At 42.3% G+C, this 12,692-nt stretch overlaps 1 protein-coding gene across 2 annotated transcripts in view; it reads left to right on the top strand.

Annotated features, from left to right (window-relative positions):
* The window catches only part of DCX (doublecortin), a 128,048-nt gene that overhangs the window by 96,854 nt on the left and 18,502 nt on the right, over positions 1–12,692 (top strand). For both annotated transcript variants that reach the window (XM_023553904.2, XM_010594682.3), the window contains exon 3: positions 11,864–11,966. In XM_023553904.2, the coding sequence (XP_023409672.1) occupies positions 11,864–11,966 (103 nt within the window). The remainder of the gene's footprint in view (positions 1–11,863; positions 11,967–12,692) is intronic.

Genomic DNA, 12,692 nt, shown 5'->3' with positions numbered 1-12,692 from the left:
AAAATCAGACACTAAAAACTCTAAGGAACATGCTTCTATTCTGACACACATGGGGTCACCAGAAGTTGGAATTGACTCCATAGCAACTTTTTTTTTTTAGTGAAGACTGTGGTGACCATAAAAAAAAAAAAAAAAAAAGCTAGGGTAATATCTGAACAGTCACCAAATGCCCAAGAGCAGGATTTCTCAGCCTTGGCACTACTGACATTTTGGGTAGGATAATTCTTTGTTGTGGGTGACTGTCTTGTGCATAGGAGGGTGTTCAACAGCATCCCTGGCTTCTAACCACTAGATACAAGTAACAGGCCCCCTCCAAGTTGTGACAACAAAAAAAATGTCTCCAGACATTGCCAAATGTCCTCTGGTAAAAGGGAGAAGAAAAATTGCCCCTGGTTGAGAACCACTGCTTTAGAAGCGTGGATTGTGAACATTTATTGGTCTTGGGCCTTCTAGGATTCACTGGTTTCTAAACCATCTTCAGAGCTAGGAGTCTAAGAATGATGATCAAAATGAAGGGCAGATATAGACACCTGAATCTCATCCTTTCCAAATGTTCTTTCATATCCAGCGCCTGGCTCATCTCTTCCATTAGACACTATTGCAGTTCCTAAGAGCATTGAACCCTCAGAATTTTCTTCACATCCTATTTAATTGCAAACATAGGGGTTGATCTGCTCATGGTTTTCATTCTTGAACACTTAACAGATGGTCTACATTCAAATTGGGACAAATCTGAAATACTTTCACTTTTTGCAGTTGAATTCTAAAAGCATGTTAAGTTTCTGTTTTCTTAATGTTTACCTTGAACTTGTCATTTATTCATTTTCAGTTCTTTCCTTTCATTTAACTATATCCTGTATATTGGAAGTATAAATATTAGAAGTATTGGAAGCTGATGAGGTGGGACACACAGAGACCAGAAGGGACAAAAGAGAAAGAGGATTGAGAGCCTTGACTAGGCCACTTTGGCAAGAGTTATGTCTAAGAACCTCTGGTCTGGAAAGTAGTTGCAAAGGATATTGTACTCAGTGATCTATCTTTCAACTCAGCCTGTCCCTCACCATCCAGCATACTTGACCCTTTCCTAAAAATGTGGTTTAGAATTCTATGTGCTTTTTTCCTTATGATTGTCCTTTTGGTGGATTTTCATATCTTTCAGAAGCAATAGGAATCCTCTGAATGCCTGCCAGAACAGCTTTGTGGACTAAAACGTGATACAGACAATATGATGTAGTAGAAATGGCCTTGGACCAGGACTCCAAACCTGAGTTCTAGTCTCCATCCTTTTCTTTATAGACATTCAGTCTTGCAAATCACCTAACTTTGGTTGAACCTCACTTTCCTCATCTTTAAATCGGTTGCTTGTTTGCATGGTAACTATATGGTTCAGATGAGACAGTGAGTGAAAATAGCATGAAATGTGTAAAGGCTTTTATAAATGCAAAATGGTATTATTATTATTGCTTAATTGCTGTTCACACCTCTTTGATTATTCTTGCCCAAATGTCACAGTCTCCACTGGATAGATGTCATCGTCTAGGCTACATCAAAAGTCCCTTTTTCTTGCCCACAGTGGCAGACCTACTCTCCAGACCCTCCTTCCAGACCTACTGTCTACCTACCTTGTTCTACCCTGCTCTGTGCCCTGGGAAGCTGACCTATATCAATAGGCTCCTTTGTCTTTTGACTTCTAATTGAGTTTGACCAATGGGGAGCACCAGTAAAGAGAAGAGTGAGGTTAGGCTATTTACTGCCTGGCACTCGGCCTAATGGGTTGCTGGGTGCTGCCTGAAGGTCACAGCTCCCATAAGGGAACCTTCTCTATATGGTTGTCATGCTTTCTCTCCCTCCCTCTGGGTTCTGGTAGCTGCTCCCTCCCTTCTTTCCTTCAGGACTAAGGGTGGTAATGGACCTTACTGTTACTAGTCCTAGAATACTGTAGTATCTCTTGTTTTTTCTCTATACCCTGCCCATACTTTTTAAATCAACCCCCTTTATTAAGCTCTACTCAAATTATCCGCTCTGAGTGTGTCATTTGTTTCCTGGGACCCTAACTGATACATACACCCAATTACTTTATTTGCTTTTCCCCCATTTTTTTTTTTTGGTGTGGTAAAATATATTATGTAAGTATTGAGGGGATTATGGCCATCTGTATTCTGTGCAGTCATGTTGAGATTTAGCTCCTAAGTCACCATCTCAGAACATCTACACTGGAGCTGTGTGTTCCTTGCCAATTGGGTAGTCATGCTTTTTGTCCTATCGCCATTAAACCATGAGGAACATTTAGAGGCCATGGTTCACGTGTCTTTTCTCTCCCACAAAGTTAGTCTCCTTGCTAAATTCCAGCAACCTGGGAGGCAATCATCTCATGCACACTCTAGTCTCTGGTTGCCGTAAATCAGTTTGCACTCCTTTGCTTCCCTTGGACTCAGTTTGCAGAAAATGAGCTTATATCCTTTTGCTTCCCTTGGACTGGAGTCTCAGGAAGCCTGGGAAGGGGGGTATAGTTAAGCCTCTGGGATTCCACGACAGCTGCCAGCGTTCTGGCCCTGGTGTCTCTGCTCATTAACCGTGTCCAACCTGGAATGTTTCATAGACTGTCAGAGCTAGAAGAGACCTCAAAAATCAACTAGTTTAGATGTTCTTAACTTGGAGTCCATGGCCGAGCTTCAGGGGGATCCTTAAACCCCCTAAATTATATGGAAAAGTAGCTATATATGTGTGCATACACATTGTTTTTCTGGGGAGAAAATCCATAACTTTCATCAAATTCTCAAAAGGGCTTGTGGGTGACATACAAAAGACAGAACTTAAAAGGCTCTAGACCAACAACTTCACCTTACAGCAGAGGAAACTGAGGCCCAGAAAGAAAGTAACTTATCCAAGATTCCACAGTGAAGTCAGCGGCAGGGTTTAACCTAGAATCTAGGTAAACTTTCATTCTTTTTTTTTAACATACCTTTCCTTCCCCTACTGAGTTCCAAAGTCATACCTCCTTCGTGCTTTGTGCATAGTAGACACCAGATAACCGTGAAATGCAATCAATAACTGCAAAGGGACCTACAAGCATACTCTCTTATGTTAAATGACCCTACTAAACAGAACCAGGAGTTGTGTGTGGCCCATGGCCAGCCTTAGAGCTTAGTGGTGCCAAGGAATCAAGCAGGGTTTTTCCACACCAGTTCTCTCTGATGAATGGAGTTCTGTCTCGTCCCTGTTTCTCTGAGCCAACTTGTCCCCAGGGCCCCGTGGAGGGGCAGGTGTCGGTCCTGGGCATGGACTCAGGAGCTCAACCCCAGCGCCTCTGCAGCTGTTCTGATCCTGAGAGGCCTCCAGTGGGAACAGACACAGAGACTCTTGGAAATGGCAAAGAAAGGCTAAGGAAAAAACACCCCTGAGCATTGAGGGGTTGCCAGCCTTCCAGGGGAGCTGGCACTGCCTAGTTGGGGTTATTAAATCACAATGAGCTCCTGGTAAATTGGAAGAAAGTCTTATTCCTTCCTATCTCCCCTCCTGGGCCCCTCTTTCCCAGACCACTGGTATTTTCATGATACCCAGAGTCCCCTACTTTATTTCCTCCATGTTTAGGAAATAAGTGCCTTTGCTGGATACCTTAGGCACCAAGTATGTCAGAGTGAAATATGCACTGTCTTAAGTTTTAGTATCAGCTCTGTCACTAACTTGCAATATAACCTTGTACAAATTGCCTAACGTTGATGGGCCTTTATGCTTCATTTGTAAAAAATGGGACTAATGAACCAAATGAGGTAGTGGAGGTGAGAGCACTTGCCAAAGTATAAAACGACAAAAGCTACATGGAGTCATCATGGCCTTTCATCATTCAATGATAAATTTTTTAAAGGTTGAGAAAGACCTGGAGGACCAAATCCTCAACTGAGATCTGATAACCTAGATTTCAGACTAGCTGAGTTTTCTCAGGAGAAATTCCAGAATAGAGTGAGAAGGAGGGTCACCACTGGCTGTGAGGCTAAGAAGAGCTGTGAACAAATCAGTTGACAGAGACATGATCTATTCCTGCAGTTTCTCATCCTAATTCTGAGGACCAGTCATTCCTCACCAGGCAAGAATGGAGAGAGACCCAATCAGATGTAGTACAGGAGGATCGGAGAAAGTCAACCTCTATATGACTTGCACTGGCTGCAGGGGGTTGGGAATTCTCAGAGGATGGCAAGATAGTGGGAAGAGAATATCAATCCCTCCCTCCACAAACATCCACACTGTTTCCTAAGGTTCTGGGATGGGTCACATACTTAGATGGGTCACTAGGTACCACGAGGCATGACAAAGGAAATTAGAGACATGATCAGTGTTCTTAAGAAAAGCATGCTTTGATGAGTGAAAGAGTGAAAAAGGACCAAACCCCTCAGGGTAAGTGAGGCACTTAAACAAATGGTCTTAGTGGGGGATGGTGTTGGTGCTGTGTTGTTTTTAGGCAAATTAATTAGAAAACAAATAGATCTAGAATTTAGTAAACAAGTCAATCTTGTCTTTTATGACTTTCTCCTCTACATGCTGCAGAGGACAGTGATCTCTAGTGGTCTAGAGATAACCTTATTATACTTCAATATCCTTAATTGTGGAAACCCTGGTGGCATAGTGGTTAAGAACTTGGATACTAACCAAAAGGCTAGCAGTTCAAATCCACCAGATGCTCCTTGGAAACCCTATGGGGCAGTTCTACTCTGTCCTTTAGGGTCACTATGAGTCAGGATTGACTCAACGGAAATGGTTTTATTTATCCTTAATTATAGGGAGCCCTGGTGGCACGGTGGTTAAGAGCTCGGCTGCTAGCCAAAAGGTCAGCAGTTCAAATCCACCAGCGGCTCCATGGAAAACCTATGGGGCAGTTCTACTCTCTCCCATAGGGTCACTAAGAGTAGGAATCAACTCAAAAGCAATGAGTTTTTGGTACCCTTAATTATGAAAATAAGATTTAATTATGGCTTTCAGGCTCTTCTTACTCTTGCTATTATTTTTTAAATATGTGACTTTTTACATTTGAACTTAGTGGGGTGCAGTGGTAAACCAGACAGATGAGGGCTCTGCTCTCATGTGGCCTAGATTCTCATGGTGAAGGTGGGCAGTGCTACTTTAGATTGGTTGGTAAGGAAGACCTCTCTGAATAGGTTAAACGTGACCTCAGTTTCTGTAATATGACAGACTATTCTAAAAACCCTTTCTACTTCCAAATAACTAAATCTTGGATAAATTGCAACAAACATTTTTTTAATGCATTGCCAAGCTTGCAGAAAAGAAGAGAGAGTGGGAAAGAACCAGGAGTTGACCAGAGCAGTAGGCAATATATAAAAGCTTGGCTGCCCTGAAGGCAAAACCCCAAATATTGAGAGGTCTGGAAGAAGGTAATCCAGCAAAGGAGCTTAAGTGAAGTAGTAGGAAATCCAGGCAAGTATGGTATCCTAGAAGCCAAGAGGAGAAAGCATTTAAGGAGGAGGGTTTGCTCAACTTATGTCAAATGTTACTGAGTGGTTGAGTAAGTTGAGGCCAGAGAAGCAAGTAACCATTGGATTTGACAACATGGAAGTCACTATTGCCTTGATAAGAGCAGTCTTGGTAGAGTTCTGTAGATGGAAGACAGACTAGATTTGGTTAAGGAGAGAATTGAGGTGTAGGAGAGAACATAAGATATTGTAAATGTGGAAGTGCTTTGAAAACAGTAAAAGTATTATGCAAATGCAAGTGGCATTGTTATTATTTCAGCAGAGATTTTAGAGCATTGAATAAACAGAGATATCTGTGCCAAAAGAGAGGCACTGCAGAACCAAGCAGCTGCTTGCCCAGGCAAAAATATTTGCGTTAGAAAGCCACCAGTAAAACTTCACAATAACCCCAGGAAAACAAGTTTGATAAGAAAGTTGGGGTCTCAGAAACATTGCCACAGCTCACCAATCCAACTTGTACCAACCTCTGACTGGAACTGGTCCAGGGTTGGCAGACAGGAAATGTTCCAGAATGAAAGTAGCAGTAAATTTTAGAAAAAGCCTCGTCCGTAATGTTTACTGACTCTTTCATTAACTCATTTTGTGAAGGTTGCCAGCCACTCTCTATGAGCAGTGCGAACTCTAGGCAAGACTGGGAAATCAGTGTGGTTTGTCTTCCTTGCCACAGGGCTCCCTCTTCTTCACCATTCGGGCGGCTCCTTTCCCCGTAGACGTTCTCTGCCCTTCTCTTCACCCTGAATTCTGCCAGTAGGCAATATTTGTTTTGTCTGTGCAGAAGGCTGGCAGATGGGTCTGGGAAATTATGTTGTACATACTGGGGATCAGAATCTCTTTGACTAAAGCAGACAAGATACAGCTCTTTATTCCAGGACTCTTAAGTAAAAGGCACATTCCTGGATCTCTGCATTTGCTTATGCTCTTACTGCACCTGGAGTGCCTTTACTCTTATCTCCATCAACCTGTGTCCCATCCATCCTTAAAGACTAAGATTTTGTGTCATTTCTGTGAAGCCTTCCCCAGTTCTCACTGTTAAAATTGTTTTGTTTGTCCTGCTGTTGTTCCCCTTGCTCTTTGTGCCTCTACAATGATATTAAAAACAATCTGGCTGGTATTCCAATTATTTGTGTAGTTCTTACTTGCTTATTACATTGTCAACTCTTTGAAGGCAGGGGCCTTTTTTTTAAATATATTTTTGTATCTCCCACATAGTTCCTTTTCCAAAGTAAGTAATTAATGAATGAACATTAGTGGAATTGAACTTTCAATGAAAATATTTTGGATTTTAAAGGGGAATCTCATAGATAGACAAGCACAACCTTGCTTCCCAAGATAATTTTTCTTTCTGAACAATTGGTTGGTGAAATGTATACTCTACCAGCAACAGGCACATCCAAGAACTAGTTGCCAGCATCTGTAATATGTAGATAGGGAATCTAATCAAGTTAAAAATCAAGTCATGTCCCCAGGCTTTCTGTTTGTCCAAGACAGGAATCATTCCCAAAGCCAACTCTTCAGACAGGGATTGGACTGGACAATGGGATAGAAAACGATACTGGTGAAGAGTGAGTTTCTTGGATCAAGTAGACACACGAGACCATGTTGGTATCTCCTGTCTGAAAGGGGAGATGGGAGGGTGGAGGGGGTCAGAAGCTGGCCAAATGGACATGAAAAGAGAGAATGGAGGGAAGGAGTATGCTGTCTCATTAGGGAGAGAGCAATTAGGAGTATATAGAAAAGTGTGTATAAATTTTTGTATGAGAGACTGACTTGATTTGTATACTTTCACTTAAGGCACAATAAAAATTAAAAAAAAAATCAAGTCATAGAGTGAATTTTCCATTTGCAGCCAATAGACTCAAACTTTTCCCACACCATGGTATGTTGTCTTCATTTCCCCATTGGTTCTTTGACATTTAAGCCACTGGACCAGCCATATAATCTACTGTTCACATTACTGCACGTCCAAGCTGGCCACCCTTCCCCCAACACCTGCTGTTAAAAAAAAGGAAGAACATTGGGTTAATGTTAATGGGAGTTGACTTTATTGATTGTATGTTGGCAGTTCATTAATTACAAAGACAAGGTGTCATGCTTTTGTGTTCTCTTCTCTGACTTAAATACCCAAGTGTGACTTGTGCTGAAGCTGATGTCAGTAAGACCCTTGATCTCTGATGATGCTGTAAGTGGTATCATAATGACAATTGTTGTTACCACTTCTGTTGCTATCTAATGATGGACATTTTATCTCAAAAAAAAAACTAATTTACAAAACCATGGACTTTGTGTTGCATTTAGGACAGAGTAGAACTGCCACATAGGGTTTCCAAGGACCACCTGGTGGATTCGAACTGCTAACCTTTTGGTTAGCAGTCATTACCTCTTAACCACTACCCCACCAGGATTTCTTTGTGTTGCATTACCTCCATGGAAATTTAAAAAGCAGGTGTAAGTAGGTGTGAGTTTCACCTGAGAATTATTTCTTACACTCTATTCTTCTCCTCCTTCTTCACTTCCTTGTCCCTTTTCTTTTCCTTCTTCCTCTTCTTTTTCTTCCTTCTTCTCCTACTCCTTTTCTTTTTCCTTCCCCTTCCCACCTTAGTTGCCAGTTACAGTAGTGAATAGAAGTTTTCTTGTCCATAGATTAAAGATACGATCTGTAAATAAGCTTTCTTTTTTCAATCCAGTAAAATGATTAAGTGCAGCTAATCACGTATGGGGCACTGATCAGAACAAATGGGGACTCTCCTCTCTAGGCTATATACAACCTTTTGAAGTTAGGGGTTTAGGAAGACATGTTTTCTCAGGCAATTGAATTAAAGTGCCCTGAATTGAAGCAGGACACCTCAGTGTTAGTCCCAACTTTCCATAAGCCAGTAGTATATCCTTGGGTCACTTAGACTCTTTGTGTCTTGGATTCCGCATATGTAAGATGGAGATCATTCTATTTTTTCCAACCCTGTAACACAGAAGGGGCCTGCTATGTCTCAATATCCAAGGCATTTGAGAAAGCTGGGTATCTACATGCACAATGTGAATGTATCCACATTTGGGAGCCAGTAAAATATGGGGCAAGATCACGCAAGAAGCCTGATGCTGAACAACTAGATTGCATAATGAATGTGTTTGAATCCAGCCACACCATTGCGAGTTTGTCAGAAGCATACGTAGCTTTACCTTCCTTAGAAGTTCCCCCAAAGGAGTGGTTGATTATTCGAAGGCTTTTCCTAAAGCCTCGGTAGGGGTGGAGAGGCCTGAGGTTGAAGGAGGGTGGGTCATTGCAACAGCAGCCCTCAGAGCAATCTGTGAAGGCTTTATCGTTCTACAATAGAGTATCATGGCATATGACTTCGATGGCTGCTTTTAAGCTTTTGGTTTTTCTTCTTGGGAAGAAATTTCCACAAATACCTCCAAAATGAATGCTCTGATGCCGTTTGTGGGGAAGGTTGCTGTTTGAAGTCTTCACAAATTTTTTTATGGCTATTAGTTGATTTAGGTTTTTGGAAACCCTGGTGGCATAGTGGTTAAGAGCTATGGCTGCTAAACAAAGGGTCAGCAGTTCGAATCCACCAGAAGCTCCTTGGAAACTCTATGGGGCAGTTCTACTCTGTCCTATAGGCTCGCTATGAGTCAGAATCGGCTCAATGGCAGTGGGTTTTATTTCTTTTTCAGTGAATTTGATTATTTAGGTTTTCCGTGAAAAACATCCTTTTCATCTGAGTTTTAAAATTAATAAGCATAAAAAAAGTATAGTTGGGTAAAAAATAATTTCTCAATTCACAGTCAATTCTCCTTTCTTATTCCTCAATTTGTGTATTTGTGTTACCTTACAAACCTCTAAATGCTAATCTCTATTGTTGGCCGTGATTTTTTCTCTCTCATTCCTATTTTTCTGCCTTTGTACATCCTTGCAAAGCCTCTGATGTTTCTCCTTATCACCTTTGCATGCAGTTGAGGCAGAAACAGCCTGGCTAAATCCTCACTATGTGATTAGCCCTCTACCAGGAACCATGAGGAGATATCCCAAAAAACCCAAACCTACTGCCGTTGAGTCGATTCTGACTCATAGTGACCCTACAGAACAGAGTAAAATTGCCCCTATAGGGTTTCTAAGGCTGTAAATCTTTATGGAAGCAGACTGCCACATTTTTCTCCCAGGGAGCTGCTAGTGGTTTGAACTACCAACACTTTGGTTAGCAGTCGAGCGCTTTAACCACTGTACCACCAGGGCTCCTTGGAAGAGATATAGAGGGAGGGGTATACTTGGCCTTTACAGTCAGGAAACCTGTGCTCTAGTGGGAAGGACTAGGTGAATACACACGAAAATATAGGTAAGTCTTGAAACAAGGCTGTTTTGGAAGTATGCCATATCCTAGAGACCACTAGCAGAGGGTTGCCCAATGGTGAGACTTCCTTCACTCATGACCCAAACGAAAGGCAGCCAGCCAGCCAGGGTCAGGTTTCAGTCTTGAACAAGAGGGTGTAGCTGAGATCTTCAGGGTCAAGGAAGTGGCAAGAGTCGCTCAATTTGGACGTCTAGCGATGTATCAAAGTTAGTGGCTCCAGATTTTATTGAGCCAAGCAAGGCCCAAGGTGTAGTTGGGAGCCTACAGTAGGGCTCAAAGCCATGTAACTTCTGCCACTGGGTCTGCTACCAGCACAATATTCAGGATGCTTATGGAACTAACAGTGCCAGCCAGTGTCTGGGATGCTTGGATGTGGTAATCAGCAGCTCACATGGATCCGAGCACTCACTCAAATTGAAATGCTCTGTTTCGATGTCTTTCACCCTATCAGACTGTGAGCTCCATACATTCATGGTTAAAAGCACAGGGTTTGGAGTCAGATGGATCTAAGTTTGTTTGGCTTCACCACTTTCCACCTGCATAATTTACTTAGGTTCTCTGGGCCTCAGTTTTCTTACCTGTAAAATAGGGATGACAGTAATGTCTACTGCTAGGGTTATTTTGAGGGTGAAATGAGATGATGAATGGAAGTACTTAGCAGGGTGCCTGTCCCAGAGAAAGCATTCATTAGTGGTAGCTATGATTGTCATTACATGTTTGAGAATAAATGAGTGAGGGACAAGTGTGCTGAAGAATAGCGTTGGCCTATTTGATGAGCTCAAGACCCAGGGTTGGGAAGAAGCTTAGTGGGAACGACCCTGGATGTCCTCCAAGTCTCCCTCCCTTCTTTTAGCATCTCTTGGATGATTGGAAGGCTGAGACAATGGGGATACTCTTTAAGCATTTCTTCCTTTGTGTAAGGCTTGCAATCATCTTGGCTGGGGGAACTGGGATTGAATAGACCCTGGGTGGGGGGGGATGATGTTATTAATATAAACATTTTTCATATGTAACATATTGCTCTCTGCACCCAGCCAGCTGTTGTTAGTTTGTGAGCACTCTGCCTTTGGAAAGCCATTGCTGGCAGCTTCAATGGGAAGCTTAGAACAATTAGAGACTTTGAACACTTTCAAGCTAAGGATTGGGATAAGCATGTTTTGATTCTGGTTTCTCCTGGGGTTTCCCTGATGTGCTGGACTAATTATCAGATGTAATTATGAAAGCCGAGAAGTAGGGAGACTGCAGGGAGCAGCATACTTTCCCAAGGACCCTGGTTTCTTTGTCCAGAAAAGGGATTGGGGAGATTGTCTTTCTATTGTGAAGAAGCAGCAATGTGTAGGGCATTAGAGAGCAGGAAATATTCTGGGAACATGGCTTTAACAGTAGAGCCTCAACCCTATTAGGCCCATTGCTCTTGATGACATTTGAGGTGGTCAGCACAGTTTCCCCTTCCTAGGTCCTCAGGGAGGAACAGTTTTCTGGGCCACTACCAGATTCTTAGCCCTTTTTTAGCACAAATATAATTTTTGTGTGTCCAAAAGGAGCAGTTGAGAACTGATATCCTTCTTTCAGAACTCATGCAGAAAAAGAGAAGACCTTCTCTTGGGGTAATCCATAGCGTCTATTAACCATAGGCTGTAGAAGGTCTTTCTCATCAGCCTCAGCCTAGACCTCTGGTCCCAGAGTTAGGCCAGGAGCACCCTGTCTTTGAGGCTCTAAAAAAGGGTGATATTTATGGGGCTATCCCTCTGCTGACTTTTTTTCAGAGGGGACGTTCCATTTGGAGATGGTCTCAATCTTAATGCAATGGAAACAAGACTACTACATATGCAACACTGAAAGACAATGACAGTATATAACCCTTCACTAGGGGCCATGGTGCAGACTGAGTGTGGTAGGTATTTTGAGAAAAAGGAGATCCCTGGGTGCTGGCGATGATGGCCCACAACTGAAGTTTTGCTCTCCTGTGAACATGGTATTAGCTTCATTATCACAAGACCATCGAATACCAATCCAATGTTTCTGCTTTCTCCACAGGTTACCTGTCTCCATGATTTCTTTGGTGATGACGATGTGTTTATTGCCTGTGGTCCTGAAAAATTTCGCTATGCTCAGGATGACTTTTCTCTGGATGAAAATGGTAAGGACCACCACTGGATTTTATTGCTCCATTGTCCCCCCTAGCCCATCCCTTAGGATTCCTGTGGATTCATATGGCCTGGAGAACATCCATGCACAGTCCCTTAAGGGCAAATTTCATTAGACTTTCTCTTGTACATTTGGTTACATGGGTCACTAAGCGAAAGGTTGACTGGATGTCCCAGATGCCCAGCCTCCAAACTCAATAAAACTCACCATCTGCCCCAATAGTGGCCATATTTCTTGAGCCACATAACATGTCACATGGATTGACAGGCCCAATAAGACCATGGGAAGGAACATATGGAAACAAAACCGTATAGATATTGTACTTATACTTTTTTCTACTCAATGCGCTCCAGCTATTAGGCACATGTTGATAGTTCCATTTTAGAAGATTTTCCACTTGTATTCTTAGTATCAACATTTTCCTTTTTCCCACCTTTGGGTTTGCTGTTTCATTTCAGCCTGCTCTGTGATTCAGGATTCCAGAGGACTGTTAATCTCAGGAAGGAGAGTATATCTGCCCATCTCCCTTTGCTTGAGCCCAAACTCTGGATGTATAAGTTAACGGTGAATTCCCTCACACAGCAACAGGGTCTGGATGTGATCCTCACGGAAAGACACATTCAATACATGTTTCCTGCTTAGGAAGAGTACAGTATGAGAAAAACAAAGGGAATTCTACTAAAAAAGACTTTACAAACAACTCAAATGACCAACACCC

Source organism: Loxodonta africana, chromosome X, assembly GCF_030014295.1.
Source record: "Loxodonta africana isolate mLoxAfr1 chromosome X, mLoxAfr1.hap2, whole genome shotgun sequence".
Lineage (NCBI taxonomy): Eukaryota > Metazoa > Chordata > Mammalia > Proboscidea > Elephantidae > Loxodonta > Loxodonta africana.
The sequence above is the reverse complement of the archived record's forward strand: the minus strand, read 5'-3'. Positions and strand labels throughout refer to the sequence as shown.